This window comes from Microtus ochrogaster, unplaced genomic scaffold (genome assembly GCF_000317375.1).
Source record: "Microtus ochrogaster isolate Prairie Vole_2 unplaced genomic scaffold, MicOch1.0 UNK89, whole genome shotgun sequence".
Taxonomy (NCBI): domain Eukaryota; kingdom Metazoa; phylum Chordata; class Mammalia; order Rodentia; family Cricetidae; genus Microtus; species Microtus ochrogaster.
In genome coordinates, this window is record NW_004949187.1 from 626,122 (window position 1) to 643,227 (window position 17,106).

Below are 17,106 nucleotides of genomic sequence, written 5' to 3' on the forward strand. Positions count from 1 at the left end.
CCAATAGATACTGTGTGCATCCACGGCTACCCTGGAACAAGCTCTATAGACCAATAGATACTGTGTGCATCCACGGCTACCCTGGAGCAAGCTCTATAGACCAATAGATACTGTGTGCATCCATGGCTACCCCGGAACAAGCTCTGTAGACCAATCTAGCCTCAAACTCAGAGACCTGAATGCCTCTGCCTCTCCAGTGCTAAGATTAAAAAAAAAAAGCATGGAACTATTTTAACAAATTAAACCCAAGAGTCTTCAGGTCCAGAAAACATAGGGAGTCACAAATTGTTCTGATCACAGCCCAGACCATACTCAATTGGGATGGCACCATGCACATCTTGTGTTTGGGGACTGCAGAGAAGGTGAGAGACCTGGGGGACAACACTGACTTCCACAGTAACAATCCGTGTGCTGACACACGTGGGCGGAGTCATCCGTCTCTGGCTGGGGTCACGCTTCCCCAGCCGTGTGGGGTCTACCTGCCCATCCTCTCCCGTATTTGTGCAAACCTGACTAAAGTGCTCTTTTAAAGGAATTGCTGTAACACTGCACATTTAGCCTTGGAGAGGTAGGGATCACACTGAGAACTGTGCCTGACGCAGGATGGGCTCACCATAGTAGGGAGCTGGACTAACATACAGTAGAAAGAACCATGTGGTTGCCGTCATCTTGGCTATTATGCCAATATTATATTATAACAATACAGAATTTGTGCTCTAGATACAACAAAAGGACAATAAAGTATCTAACAATTTATGTTACCAACAACAGAAATCCCATGAGAAAAGGTCATCATGAATGAAAACACAATCAACACATGACTGTATAAAGACTTCACACAGTGACACCTTCTGTCTTCTAGCTTTGAATGCAACTGTAATAAAGAATGGACCGAACTTGGAGGTGGTGGCACACACCTTTAAACCCAGCACTTGGGAGGCAGAAGTGGGCGAGAATCTGTGAGTTTGAAGTCAGCCTGATGTACAGAATGAGTTCCAGGACAGGCTACACAGAGAAACCCTGTTTCAAAGAGAGAGAGAGAGAGAGAGAGAGAGAGAGAGAGAGAGAGAGAGAGAGAGACAGAGAAAGAGAGAAAGAGAGAAAGAGAGACAGAGACTGTACTGTCTGGGAAAGAATAAGAACATCAAAAGAACATGAGAGCAAACAGAAAAAAAAACATAACTAATATAGAGTCAATTTTGGCACATGATGCCAGGAAACCCAGGATGTCGGGACTTACTGACACCAGTGGCCGAACCACCATGGTATCTACGTACAAATGCATTAACGTCCAGCACAGTATTAACAGCAGCGGGATCCTACACCTTGAATGGTCAGGGCCAAGTGCAGTACCTCTAGAAGGCACTAGAGTGGCCAGAGAGCTCTGTGAGTTATAAAATTTGTCTTTTCCTTGGGATTTAAAAAAACAAACAAACAAACCAAAAAACCTTGCAGCGTGACAAGGATGCTTTCACTCAAAGGTTCTGCTCCCATGTCTGCGCAGGCTCATTCTACAGAGCGAAGTCATTCAGTGGTCCTGTTTCTGCCTGGGAATCTCAGGGACCTCAGGGGACCAAAGGAAATGATACCGGGCACCGAGCTGCGCTGCCTGCTCGTGCAGCTCCTCTCCACAGGGGGAAGACAGCCTCTCACTGACCATGGCGCTGGACTCTCCTCTCAGCTCCCGGCAGCAGGTCACAGCACAGCACACACGGATCACGAAAGTCTCCTTCCGTCCCAGGGAGGCTGGAGTCCGTCAGTCTGAAACACCGTGGGCCGGAAGTGCCCGCCCTATTCTGGATGACGTTATGGCTGGAGGCGACGATTGGCTCGTGACACCTGAGTGACAGCGGCAGGTCAGAAACAAGGAAGTTGGAAAAGAAAAGAGAAACCAAGACAAGACAGAAGGAAAAGAAGTTTGCAGTAAAATGAGTAAGAATCATGAGTTCAGGGACGGTCTGTTAAATCGGTCCCTTAGTAGGATGCAGCAAGATCTCTCTCCGTGGTACGCATATTGCCTCAGGCCTGCTCAGGTAGTCCCTACAGCATCCAGAATGAAGACTGGGTCTGTTCTACTACCATGGGCTCCTTTGTGGCAAAACTGTACTTTGTACTGAGGACCCTGTAGCAGGAGGATCACTGTGAGTTTAGGCAAGCTTGGCTTCTAAGTGAGACACTATTTCCAAAAAACCAAATAGCAAAACATTGCAACCTCTGCCACCACAGCTTTGCGACCATTACTGTTAGTCTTGGTTCTGGAGTCGACATGGGACTATGGCACCCTGGCATTTGGCCCCAAGTTCACAGTCTGCTTTTGACATACCTGCCTGGAATCTGTGGTAGTGCTGAAGCGAGAGCCAGGGGCAGTGGCAGTTCCGTGAGGAATGCTTGTCCAGCTGTGTATACCTCTGTGCTTCACTTCTCTGTGGAGGAATTTTATCCTCTGTCCTCCTTATGAGACTTACTAACACTTGGCTGCCATGTTCACGCTGGCACACTGTGTGATTTCTGGGCACATAATCTAGTTTCCCACACCGCTTTGGACCTGGCTGAACTCAAGCTGGACTCTGGCAATAAAAGCCTTGTCAAATAGCTTTTTTAAAATGGAGAGAGAAGTTTCTGCCGCACACATCTTTGGCAGGGCAGGCAGAGTGAACTCCAGGTCCTTTAGGCTTCCAGGCCAGCCGTGTGCCTTGAACTTGTCCTCCCACAGCGTCTGACTGGAACCCAGAGCTCTCAGGCTGGGACTGCCTGTCACCGCTTCCTACCCAGGGCCCAACAGAGCCAGAAGGCAACCACCGCTGCAGCGTGAGCTAGCCCAGATAGCCCAGACCTTAGAATTTTTGGCTTTTGTTTAAATGTTTTTTATTGTTTTTCCCTCATTGAGAGGAAAGGGTTTTTATTTTTTCCTAGTAGTAGGAATAATATCAATGGTCCCTTTTGGGGAGAAAAAAGGAAAACAAACCCAACTTTTGGCACAGAACAAGAACAACCAGGGCTAAAAGTACTAAGCCAATGCCGTTCAGATTTCCAGAGGTGTTTGTCACTCATTGTATGGATGATGTTCCCTTCTCCTGATCTAATGCTAAAACTAAGCTTAATTTTCACAGCAAATAAACAGAGCAAAATTGATAATTTTGAACGGTATAATTTGGTGTCCTTGAACTTAAAATTCTAAAAAAGGGGGAGAAGAGGAATTTGTGTGTTAAACTACTCCTTAAATGTGGTTGTTTAAACTAGGAGTTTCTAATCAAAGAATGTAGAGAAAGGGAAGGAATTTAGAAGCCTCCTAGAGGATACCTGGGCGTTTTTTTCCAGCCAGCGCCCTAAAGATACTGATGGCATACCTCCAGTCAACTCTTATCTGCCTTTTTTTGTGAAAATATTCAAGATCAGAGAATTGCCTTGTGTGTGTGTGTGTGTGTGTGTGTGTGTGTTGTGTGTGTGTGTGTGTGTGTGTGTGTGTGTGTAGTGGAAAACTTAGTAGGAGGCTGAAAAAAAGAAACTGATGCAAAAAAGTACATAGTGGAGGATTCTTTGTCTCCTCTGATCTAAGCCCTGTTCTTGTTGCAGTCTCCTTCTGGACCCTGAGGGGACACTGAGGCTGGCACTCAGAGGTCCCCATAGTATATTTTCCTAAGAGGGACAAGACAAACAGCCTTTATTGGTATTAAACTTTTCATTGAAAAGAGACAACCTTGGCTTGTTGTGAGGGGGGAAACATGATGATACAAGCAAGGGACTGTGGGACAGCACGCTTGTGTGGATGGGATGGCTGGGTTATGCAGTCTTGTGACGATATAGCAAAGCTGGCAGCCACAGTCCCAATAAGATTTCAAACACTGAACAGAGAAATCTGGGGATAATTGCTATGGCTGGAGAAGTTACCCTCCTCTTCCCATGCTGATGGATGGGTTCCCGAGGTCTGACCTGGGCCTGTGGGCCTTGACTTCTGGCCAAACCTGGCCAAGTTTGGCTCCGTGGGCCAAGGCAATGAGTCACTGGCCACTGGTGAGAGTTTTATGTTGTCTGAAAACAGAGAAAGACGTTGGTAAAAAGTGAGAAAGACCTTGGTATGTTGACTGGAAAGCGAGGGAGAAAGCAGGTGACTGAAAGAATGAAGAGAGGAAGCATGGATTAAAGGTTTATAAAAGGTTATAGAAGGTCAAAAGGGGATGTGAACTATGTTTGCTGTGGATTCTCATACCTGCAAATACTGAATATGCTTGTTTTGTTGAAAAGTTTTTCTATGTAAGTTTTCTTGTAAGCACGGGGCTGAGACACAGATGGTTTGGATATTTTTGCTGCCTCTGCCACCCATCTGAGCTCTGGTTACTGGATTTGGGTTAGCAGAAATTCAGGTGACTTTTTGATGTAGACAATGTTAAAACTGTTTTGTGCTGTTCTTTATTGAAGAGCTGGCTCTAGAGTTGGATTATGACTCTTTCCTTCACTAGACCCTAGCGTCCAAACACTGAGGAGGAGTCACCCCCAGAGACCACCTCACACACCACAGCTGATGCAAAACATGAGGATTTTATTAATTCTGTCATGACAGGGTCCCTCAGCATTCGGGAAGCTGAGAGACCTTGAATAGCTGGTACAGTCTACTTTTAAAGGAGAAGGCCACAGAAGCAAGTGGGGAGGGGTGTTCTCTGACTATTATGATTGGCTTATTCGAAAGGGCTACTACCCATAATTGGCTGGAGAGCTGTTGCCAGATCAGATGAGGTAAGAGGTCATTTTGACCCTGTTTCCCAAGGGACTGAATCAAAACATACGTATATGGGTAATTGTTCAGGAACTGAGTCAACATTTTAAAGGTGACCTTGCCCCAATTTCTGGAGAACATATGTGCATGTGTGGCTGTTAGGTCCTTGGTTCCCAGGGGAGGAGGGGAAGCACTAAGGCAGGGAGGCTGAAAGGGTTCAGAATTGTCTTAAAGTTTTGCACTATTAGGTATATCTGAAAATACAAACTTCATTTGCTTTTAACCACTTGTTTTAGGCTTAAATTTGGAAACATATACAGCGGGATAAGGAAGGTTTAGTCTTGTGATTAATTACATTTGTACATAGTGTGAATTTAAGTATAGTTCTGAGAACTTTAAAGAGTTTTCTTCAAACCCTTGAGGTAGTTGTGGGTGTTTGTATAATTGACTGACCTTGGAAAAGGGTCTTTATTGGAGAACAGATACAGCATTACAGAATATTTCAGTTTTTTGTAAGACAAGTTTATCCAAAAAGCTAAAGCTTAAAGCAAGCCAAGACAAGCCTAGGCATATACTTCTGTGAACCTTAAAAGACCTTAGGAAATTATAAATCTTGATTATCAAATATACCTTAATTGTCAAACATATGTTACTTATCTAAATTTCCTAGCAACCTGAAATTAGACCGCAGTAGTTAGACTAAATCTTAAATCAGTTTTTATTAACATGAATAGACCTTTATAACTTTAAAAGCTTACCACCATACAGAGTATATTCTAAACCAGAGTTGAGTCACCTAAAATTTTTATCATCAGATAAAAACCCATATTAATCAAAAATATTTGAGATTTGCTGTTACTTCCTTAGTCTAAAAGGAAATACAAGTATTAGCAGAGACTCACTAGGATAAAGAAATTTTACATTTACCACTTTATACCATGTGGTCATCTTAAGATGGTGAAGTCACATGGCCTGGACCCTTTCCCCTTAGTAAGCATGATAGCCAGCCTTCTAGCTGCTTACATCCGAGGAGGTCATCAGTCAAAGCTGCGGAGAGCCACATGGTTGTTATTCAAAATGTACTTTCCAGTATAAGAGTTGAATCTAAGCAACGTATACAGTATATTCTAGAAAAGAGTTGAATCACATATACAGGATGTTGTACCAAATTAAAGTCCCTGTGTATAAGTTTTAACTAGGAGCTTTTTGCTATAAGTTTTAAATCAAATCATGTTGCTGATTTTTAGATTCTTTAAGCACACCCAAGAAAGTTACAAATCAATTTTTAGAGAAAGACTCTTTTCATAAGACTCTTTAATGGCTTTTTGAGAAAAAACTCCAGAGAAATCATATAAATGAAAGGTTTAAGGGAGGGGTGATGTAGATAGAGATAGGAGAATTTGGGGTCATTTGCCTGTGCAATGGCAGAAGTTGATATCTGTGAGAGTTTGGAACTCGACTGTACCATCTTTAATCAGCAAGCTATACTTAGAGCATGCAATGTTCAGATAGACAGCGAGGCTTTAAAAAAAGTCCCTGAGTCTGCAAAAGGAATTGAATCAAAAGAGAGAAGGTGGAAGGGTCACAACAAGATCATTGTCATAGGGATAGGTAGTCAGTTAAAAGATAGAGAACAGGGTACTCAGAAGGGACAAGGGGGGGGGGCTGGAGAGATGGCTCAGTGGTTAAGAGCATTGCCTGCTCTTCCAAAGGTCCTGAGTTCAATTCCCAGCAACCACATGGTGGCTCACAACCATCTGTAAAGAGGTCTGGTGCCCTCTTCAGGCGTACATGCAGAGAGAATATTGTATACATAATAAATAAATAAATATTTTTTAAAAAAAGAAGGGACAAGGGGGCCACAATTACATTTCCAAGGAGTTTGGGAAGCAAACCTAGTGCCTGAGGGTTTCAGTACTGGCCTGGCCCTAAGATAACAGAAGTCACTAAGGCTGTTGTAAAACACAAGTGACCTCACTCACAAGAGTGGGTTTTGTGGTCTAAAAGCAATGCTCAAGATTTAGGGGGAAAGGATTTGGATAAGTAAAAGATTCTGGGAGATACAGGAAGAGGCTGTCTCACTAGACAGCAAAGGATCACCAGGTTGTAGCATTCCAGGAAGAACAGCTACCCAATTCATTCCATTGAAGAGGCTAGCTGCCTGCTTCTCTTTCCAGGCTTCTCCAACGCTTGTCAATGTGCCCAAGGCTCTTTGTTGTCTTAGTTCTTCAATTTTGTGTAATCTCAGTTGAAAGGGCGGGAGAGGGTCGGCCTCTTTGTCATTTTTCTTGTCCTTTTCCAGGGCGGCTCAGCTCTGCTGCTGCCACGCTCACTCCCCCTCTCTCTGCGGCCACTGAAGCTGCAGCTGGACCTTGACCGGGTGCATCTCTCTTCACAGACAGTGCCTCACACAGCATATGTGACCACAGTCCACATAACACTCTCAGAACATTTAGACGCTAAAGAGGATTGGATCCTGGCCCTCTTCCCATCCTTCCATGTTGAACTGCTGTTGTTTCACCTCCAGGAATGTTCTGGATTCCCAACCACATTAACATTCTGATCTTGTCCTGCATATCTGGCTACTATCTGTGTGTCTCTGGCCACGCGGTTAAGATGCTCTCTTCTGTGGCTGCCGTCCTTGGTGGCCCAGACCTGTTCTACAGGTACATGGGAGACTGACACTAATGATCAGGAGCTCCAGGGCTATAGCATGTTTGTTTTTGGTCACGGTCTCAGTATGGACTCGTGTAATGGAAGCTCAGCTACATCGAAGAGAGGGAGGAATGAGAATGTGAGCAGAGGGGTCAAGTGGATGGTGATATCCATGGAAACAGCTTGCCTGAGCTAATGGAAGTCTTCCAGCCCGGCGTGACAGCAAGGGAACCAACATAGGACCAAATCAGAACCTCTGAACGTGGGTGACAGTTTATGACTGGGACAGACTGTGGGGTCGTCACTGGCAGTGAGACCAGGATTTATCCCTTCTGCTTATACTTATATGGCTTTTTAGAGCACATTCTCTTTGGAGGAATACCTTGCTCAGCCAAGATATAGTGGAGAGAGCCTTGGTCCTCCCTCAAAACAATGTGCTAGACTTTGTTGTCTCCCCATGGGAAGCCTTACTCTCTCTGAAGAGTGGGAGAAGGGTGGGATGGGGAGTGGGAGGGGGAAGGTGGTGGGAGCAGGAGGAGGGTAGGGAGTGGGAAATGGATTTGGTATGTAAAAGGAGAAAAGATAGTTTATTTTAAAAATAAATTAAAATTAAAAAGAAACAATGGCTGTAATGGGCATACCAGCACAAATTAGGACTGATAATGCCCCAGTTTATGTTTCCAGTAAAATGAAACAATTTTTTATGTGCTACCACATCTCACATGTTGCAGGGGTACCATATTACAGGAGAAGCAAGTGTTGAAAGAGCTAACCACATGCCAAAGGAGATGCTTGTTGAACAGAAGGCAGATATGAGGACTCCAGAGATAACCTACATAATGCTTTACTAAGTTGAAATTCTAAAAAATTTAAATATGAATAAATAGGATAACAGCTGCTGAAAGTCACTGGATTATGTAAAACAAACCTTATAAATTAGGTCAGGCCATGTAAAACCAGGGAAAGTATTAAGTTAGGGCTGAGGTTATGCTTATGTTTCAACAGGTGATAAAGATTGTGGATCCCATCAAAACTGATAAAATCTGACTTGAGAAGGGGGAATCTCTATAATGCTTCAGCTGCTTAGATGCCTTGGGAAATAAAAGTCCTTTGGAGCAGACAGTGAATCCTCCCACCTGGGGCCAGCTTAATTATTTGTGTAACAAAGGAGAGGCAATATTTTGCGTGACTCACAAACATGAATGCTACATATCTGTTCCTTGCTATACTTAATTTTTTCTAATTATACAGGGTAAAACTATATATATATATATATATATACATATATATATATATATATATATATTCTCCAATTCTCCAATTAACTTAGCAGTGAGTTGTGAAAATAGATATATTCCTGTAATGAATTTTTGTGGCTACCTGGTCCTTATGACAGTAGACATCTTGCTCAATCAGTGGAGTGTAAGGAATTTTTTTTGGCATGAGAAAAGGAACTCAAAGTCTAATATATAACCGCGCAAGTAAGACTATCCACACATAATACTACCCAAAATAATCATAACAAGTTTTATATGCTTCAAGCATTGGGTTTTCTTTCTTTATTTATTTTAGTGTTTTTATTGAACTATATGTTCTTCTCCACTCCTCTCCCTACCACTCCTCTCTTCACTTACCCTCTTCCATGGTCCCCATGCTTCCAACTTACTCAGGAGATCTTGTCCTTTTTTTTTACTTCCCATGTACATTAGATCCATGCATGTCTCTCTTAGGGTCCTTTTTGTTGTCTAGGTTCTCTGGGATTGTGAATTGTAGGCTTATTTATTTATTTATTTATTTGATTTATGTCTAAAAGCCACTTATGAGTGAGTATGATATTTGTCTTTCTGAGTCTGGGTTACCTCACTTAATATTATGTTTTCTACAACCATCTATTTGCCCACAAGTTTCAAGATGTTGTTATTTTTTTCTGCTGTGTAGTATTCCATTGTGTAAATGGACCACATTTTCCTTATCCATTCTTTGGTTGAGGGGCATTTAGGTTGTTTCCAGGTTCTGGCTATGACAAGCAATGCTGCAATGAACATAATTGAGTATAACTCCTTGTGGTACGATTGAGCATCCTTTGGATATATACCCAAAAGTGGTATTGCTGGGTTTTAAGGTAGATTGTTTCCTAATTTTCTGAGAAATCACCATACTGATATCCAAAGGGGCTGTACCAGATTGCAATCACACCAGCAATGGAGGAGTGTTCCCTTTACTCCACAACCTATCCAGCATAAATTGTCATCAGTGTTTTTGATCTTGGCCATTCTTACAGGTGTAAGATGGAATCTCAGAGTTCTGATTTCATAGGTCTAGTTAGGGACCAAGAATGAGCTTGGCATAAGCTCCTTCCTATGTAAAGCTCACCCTCTGCAGATTTAGAGTGAGAACTGTTTCTGTCTTTCCCTGTCTTCACTATTTTACTTTTCGTTGTTCATTATTGCTTCCCTTCTTTACATTTTCATGAAAAGTATTGATTAATTTTTTAAATTGAAAATTGATTCTTCTCTCCTCTTAGCTAGAGTTTCCACTTTATTCCCTTTTTGTAGGCCATGATCACATCCTCTCTTCCTGCATGCTTTTGACCTGTCTACATTCATTGAGCTATTAGAGCTTGTCCTTGGAAAAGGTGCCCCACTGTCAGTTTTTAGAGAACAGCCTCCTTCTGTCTTAGCATCAGGCTTAGTCATTTAGCGAACTCCACAGAACCTCCTTACTAAACAATGCAACTGAATAATGTAACCATGTCTTAACCCTGGAAGTCCTGTCTGTCTACAAAGATTGGCAGTTCAGATTCTAGGAGTCATCCCTAGGGTCATCCTCATAGAATTCAGAAAGTTGTTTTTAACACTGGTCTCCAAATGCCCCTGATTTCAGCTGTTTCTCCCCACACTCTCACTCCACCATCCTTGCCTGATTCATCTCTTCTGTTTCTGTGTCTACCCACCCCAAGTCAACTTGCAGAATCTATTCTATTTCCTTTTCCAAGAGATATGCATGCTTCTTCCCTATTGTTCCCTAACTTTCTGAGTCTGTGGATTGTAGCTTGATTACACTTATAAATGAACACATACCATATTTGTCTTTTGGGGTCTGTGTTACCTCACTTGAGATAATTTTTCTAGTTGTCCGTTTGCCTGTAAATGTCATGATGTCAATATTTTCTTATAATAGCTAAGTAATGCTACATTGTGTAACTATACCACATTTTCTTTATACATTTTTCAGTTAAGAGACATTTATTTTGTTTCTAACTTCAGGCTATTATGAATAATGCCACATGAACATAGTTGAACAAGAGTCCCTATTGTAGAATGGAATGTTCTTTGTATATACCCACAGAATGTATAGCTGGGACTTGACATAGACTGATTCCCAATTTTCTGCAAACCATCCATACTCATTTCCATACTGGAAATATGGGTTTGCACCTCCACCTGCAGTGGAGGAGTGATCCCTTTGCTGTACATTCTCACCAGCATGAACTATCACCAGTGTTATTGATCTTAGCCATTCTGATATTTGTAAGACAGAACCACAAAAGAATCCTTTAGGACTTCAGCACATGATTTAGAACAAGAAGATGTGGGAGAGTTTACTAAAACTATTTCCAATACTAATATGTAGAGCTTTCAAAACAAAACCAGAATTTACTGATGAAATTTTGAATCTTAAACAATTATATATCAAGTGCTTCATGATACATTGCCTTGTGTTGTAAACAACAGTGTCTAAGAATTACACTAAGGAACATACATGAGTCAGAGCCTGCCTCCAGCTTTGTATGTGCAGGCATGCAGAGAGAAGACTAGGTTAACATAAGGAGATCATGGAGCAATCCCACGATATCATTAATGTTATAATATTGAGAATTTATTATTTTCTCTTTTCATGGTGGTGGAGAAGGCATGTTATAAAATGAAAATTTCATGTAAAGATAAGTGAGAAATTGCTACATCAAATGCCAAATATAATGGCCTTTCTTCTTTCTTAGATGCTCAGAAAAGTGTTATAAAAATCTCCTTGTATGAAACAGATGTTTTGGAGGAACCCTAGTACCCACCAGGATAATACGTGCAGCACCACATAAGGAGCACCTTGTTGCAAACAGTCAGACCCCACAAGCACCACTGAAGGGTCGTCTCATGATTGTCTGTGAGGGTGCAAATCTGCCTGCCCCAATTCTGATGAGCTGCATTTTGTATTTGCACATTTGTGCTACTCCAAATAATTTCTGTGGAACCTGTGTTCTCACTCAATTATAGTTAACTGAATATTTGGGTAAATTATAAATAATGGTAAGATGCTTTCAAAATAGTACCCCAGAAAAATAAAATGCTGCTGAAATTTGAATTATGTAACAAAACAAAACAAAACAAAAACTCTAAAAAAGTATTGCTTATTTCACCAAAGACCCAAACTCTTTGGTTTACTGAAAGAAATTTTAGGGGAAAGCTATCTGTAGCTTGTTTATTTATGGTAGTTTTGGTTCTTTTAGAGTAAAACAGTAGAAGAAAAATTGAAATTCCCATGTGTTCTTGACTATGACAGCATCTTTCACCTGAAGGATATGGAAGTTTCCCTAAAACAATCTGTAATCAGAAAATCCTTTCTAGAGAACACAGATTTTAAGATTAAAAAAAAAAAATCTATGGTAGGCAGGAAGTAAGACTAAAGTTAGGCTTAGTGAAAGAAAAATCTTTCCAATTGCAACTGATTATGACATACTCAGGAAGGATTTTCAAAACAGATGACCTATCTACATCAGCAAAGAACCATAGTGAGAGCAGACTATTCATTGAAAGACTTGGGGTGCAGGAATGTGATGGAAAGTCATCAGCTCAAAGCTGAGGATCCCAACAGAGTAACAGTCTTGCAAATAAGGTTAAATGGATTTAGGGGAGAATATATGTTTACCAGAAAAAATAAGAAGAGTTCAAGCTCTGCTTCATTCCTCCAAGATGTATCTCTGCACCCGTTCTTGCCATTGTTCTGTCTCACAGTTTCTGTATCTAAACCTAGCGAGTGACAGTTGTTCCCAGCTACTCTGGTCCTCAGGCACATCTGCAGTGTGTATTGAGTTTACTGGCAAAAAAAAAACTCTGTATACTGTTTATTTTTGTTTAGAATTTATTGGTCATTCAACAAAATTTTGTTTACCAGCTCCTATCCTTAACAACTTTTCATTTCTATAACAAAATTGCTATAGGAATCCAGTAATAAAAGTGAAAAATTTATATTATTAAGTTATTTAAAGTGAATTTTGTGTGTTAGTGTTCTGCAAGCATATACATTTGTATGTTACAACTTTATAAGCATAGTGTCTGAGAATTCCAAAAGATAGCACTTGATTTCATGAACTCAAGTTACATATGACTGAGAGCCAACAGGAGGTGCTGAGAATCACATCTGGATCCTCTGGACTAGCAAGCAATGTGATTCTTTTGCAGTTGTTTTTCTTGTTGTTTGTTTGTTTGTTTTATTTTTTGTTTTGATAAATGGTTTTTCTTTGTATTCCTGGTTTTCTTGGAACTAGCTCAGTAGACCAGACTGCTGGACCTCTGCTGAAGCCTGTGTGGGTCCAACACAAATAATTCTTTTCCCTAACTGGACTGGACCGTAGTCACGAGGAATAATCAGACACAATTTACATGGTCGTCATGGAAGGGCTAGATCTCTCCGAAGATCTCTCCTCTTTTATTATCCAAACACCTTATATATCATCCCATAAATTGAGCGGGAAAACACATTAGGCTGTATCCTAGGTAACCCTGGTGAATGCCTTTAGTCACATCCACATCTACCTGCATGCTAGCTGTCACATAGGCCGTGAATTAGCATCTCTATAAGACTTCCTCCAAATTACCAAGAAATAAGCACCAAACATCCTGACCAGTTTCAGTCAACACCTCTTCTCAGGAGATCTATATTTCAAACAAAAGAAGAAAGGAGCTGTACATCCTTGCAGAGACAGCTTGTCTGTAGAGCGATGTAATCAACTCAGACCAGGCCTATGGCTTTTATGGCTGCTACACCATACAGAAATATGGGCCTGCAGACCTCACAGAAATTTGCCTTCCTCTGCCTCTAAGGTTCTCTGATTAAAGGTGTGCACCACTACCACTGGTCTGCAAATAGTGCTCTTAGCAAAAGAATCACATCTAGAAACAATTTTTTGTATGAATCATGAATAAAACGTTTATTTTCTGGTTTAAATTTAATTTGATGTTGTCTGCATGTAAGCTTGCATACCACTTGCATTCTGGTTCCCTAGGAAGCTAGAAGATGACATTGGTTTCCATGAAAATAGGTGTATGATGTGAGATTCCCCTCGGTAGGCTGTGAATATGTTTTATTACCATTGGCTAATAAAGAAGTTGATTTGGCATATGACAGGACAGAATATAGCAAAACAGGAAATCTAAGCAGAGATAGAAGAGGAAAGAAGGCGGAGTCAGAGAGACGCCATGTAGCCATGCAAGAAGCAAGAGATAACAAATCACAAGTCTTGTATTAAAACACAAAATAATAGAAATGAGTCAATTTAAGATGTAAAAACTAGCTAGGAATTTGCCTGAGCCATTGGCCAAAGAGTGTTGCAGTTAATATAGTTTTTGTGTGATTATTTGGGTCTGGGTGGCCAGGAAACTAAAGCAGTCTCCATTTGCAGATGATTGAGACCCACTATATGAGTGATGTAAACAAAAGCTGGTTCCTTTGAAGAAGCTGCCAATAATCATAATTTCTGAGCCAGTACTCTACAACAATGCTTATTTTCATCTGTTGGTATTGCTGTTTCCAATTGATTATTGATAGACTCTCTCTATTTAGAGCCTGAAATACTTCATGAGGTCTAGGAATCTTCCTGCAAGAACAAGCATTCATCTTACAGGGAAAAGCAGACTGAGAGAAGGCCAGGGGAAGAAAAGTGATTGTTTAGACTGGTATGGAGGTGCATGCCTTTAATCCCAGCACTTGCGAGGCAGAAGCAGGTGGATCTTGATGAGTTTGAGGCCAGCCTGATCTACAAAGTAAGTTATAGGGCATCCATGATTGTTACACAGAGAAACCGTGTCTCGAAAACACACAATCACACACACACACACACAATCACACACACACACAATCACACACACACACAATCACACACACACAATCACACACACACACGCGCGCGCACACACAAGAAGGGGATGTTATATTCCATATAATACCAGACATCTGATCCATTTACCTCCTAGTAGAGCTTACCTCCTAAAGCTTGATTCCCACTGGGACAACTTGGAAGATTAAGACATTCACACATAAACACACTGAGGAAATCAAAATGGTAATGGCGGGTTTTAGAAAAGGTGCTGTACCATGTTCAATAGGAAAAAAGAAGCTTGGGTATAGAAAGATAGCTATAAACAAGACAAGTTGTATAAAGTCCCAATGAAATAAGGATTTTTCAATATTTTTAAATGTTATACAACAATGCAGACTTACAGGATGCATTTATTGTTTGGGAATAAAAATGTAAGACAAAAGAAATTTAAGGAGCCAATATGTATTTTTAGCTTGTAGTTTCTTTGGATAAGGTCTGCAAGAAGGGAAGTCATGGCAATGTGGCTCACAGTGAGATAATATGGCGAAGGGAATCTACTTGACTTTGACTATGTACATCCTCATCTTTTAACTAATCCACTACCAAACTTCTGGGAAGCTAAAATTCAAGTTTCCATCAAGCTCTATGTTCAGTCCAAACTGAGCAATAAAATGTTTTCATGCTTAACAAATCCCCCATTATATACTATGTATATTCAAATATTTTCCCTTATATGTGGAGGTATATTTTTAAAAATATATTTATTTATCCTGTTCATGACTGGGAAAGCATAAAGTTAGGTACACAGTGGGAAGAAACAGGGAATGAGAAAAGCTTCCTAAACCCAATCAACTCAATTTAAAAAATACCAGGATCATTCAATTTGCCAAGTGTCTCAGTTTGCTACTGTCACTGTGACAAAAAACAGACTGAAAATAACTAATGAGAGAACGGATTAACTTCATGTTGTATGTTCAGTATTCAGTCAATTACTGGGTAATTTCAAGGCCTAACCCGAAGAGAAGCAGGAACCCGAAGGCAAGAGCTGAAGCAGAAGCCTTGTGAGAGTGCTGCTTACTGCCTTGCACCTCACAGTTTTCTCAACTTGCTTTTTATGTAACCCAAGAAAGCTGCCTACACTACAGACAATGTTTTGGAGGCATTTTCTCAATAAGAGATTCTGTCTTCTCAGATATGGCAATGAGATGCTACTCCTGGAGCCAAGCCCTCTGTTGTTGTTCCTTTTCTGTTGCTCTGGTAAACACTATGACCAAGGCACCTTATAGAAACGAGTGTTTATTTGGGGCTTACAGATCTAGAAGGTTTAGAGTCTTTACATTCACAGCAGAGGAACATGGCTGCAGGCAACTAAAACAAGAAGCTGAGAGCTGAGGTCTCCTCTCTTGGAAAACAAATATGAAGCAGAGAAGGCGCTGGAAATGGTTTGAAACCCCCAATCGCAACTGATGACATAAGTCCTCCAGGAATGCCAAAGGCTTTAAACTGGTTATATGGTGTCACCAACAGGGCATGAAGTATTGAGACACCTAGAACAAAAGAAGTGTCTTATTCAAGCCACCCCTATGAATCTCTATTTGACCTTCATAAAAAGAAAAATCAAGACACTCGTAAATTCCGTAATTCACTTTACTCAGACTTCCTTTTGGAAGTATATCAGATCTCAACTGTTGGTTTACTTTCTAACAGTTCCTTGAAACTTTGCAATTTGTGTGCTTTTGAAAACATATTTCAGAAAGATTCAAAAAGTCTTGGTTACCTTTTCCATGCAGAGACTTCTGGTAACAGAAATGTATTTGCAGAGGACCTGAGTTGGGTCCCCTTTACCCAAGTCTGGCAATGCACAATTGCCTGAAATCTATGCTCCAAAGAAATGGTTCTCATCATCCTCATCCCATGATACTCTAATACAGTCCCTCAGTTTGTGAGAACCCCCAAGCATTTAATCATTTTATTACTACCCCATAACTTTAATTTTCAACAATTATGAATCTCAATTTAAATATCTGTTATTCAATATCCTCACAGAGTAAGACTACATCCTCTTCATCCTGTATGGCTTCTTGTCAACTCCATGAGTCCTCTCTTAAATGTCCCACTAATAAGGCCATTTACTATGATGTACCACTAACAATTTGCCGTGATCAGAAGAGAAATTGATTGCACTACTTTCTTTTGACCTTTTGAAATAGTGAACATGAAAAAAAAGTCCAATATGTTTAATTATGATAGTTTACTGGAGTTTAAAAGGCATGCTACTATTGGTTTGAATCAAATATCTGTTATTGCATATACACCATATATATGTATATGTGTGTATATATGTATGTATCTATGTGTAATGTGCATCTATGTATGTATATGTTATTCCTTATAAATTTATCAAATACTATTTTCAAAGCCAAACCGTGTTAAGAAATGAAATTCTTGCCTGGCAGTGGTGGCACATGCCTTTAATCCCAGCACTTGGGAGGCAGATGCAGATGGATCTCTGTGAGTTCAACGCCAGCCTGATCTACAAGAACTAGTTCTAGTACAGCTAGGGCTTCTACACAGAGAAACCCTGTCTCAAAAAAAAAAAAAAACTAAAAGAAGAAGAAGAAGAGGAGGAGGAGAAGGAGGAGGAGGA

At 40.7% G+C, this 17,106-nt stretch overlaps 1 protein-coding gene and 1 pseudogene across 2 annotated transcripts in view; one reads left to right on the forward strand and one right to left on the reverse strand.

Moving 5' to 3' along the window:
- LOC101984273 overlaps positions 1–17,106 on the forward strand; it is a 398,439-nt pseudogene that overhangs the window by 65,977 nt on the left and 315,356 nt on the right.
- Positions 1–17,106, reverse strand: part of LOC101989836 (zinc finger protein 431-like) — a 257,504-nt gene that overhangs the window by 19,830 nt on the left and 220,568 nt on the right. Inside the window, exon 1 of one of the 2 annotated variants that reach the window (XM_026777885.1) lies at positions 1,658–1,771. The exons of the other annotated variant lie outside the window; for it this stretch is intronic. Within the exon in view, the coding sequence (XP_026633686.1) occupies positions 1,658–1,660 (3 nt within the window). The 5' untranslated portion in view covers positions 1,661–1,771. Of the gene's footprint in view, positions 1–1,657; positions 1,772–17,106 lie in introns of those variants that run through there. 2 annotated transcript variants of the gene reach the window in all.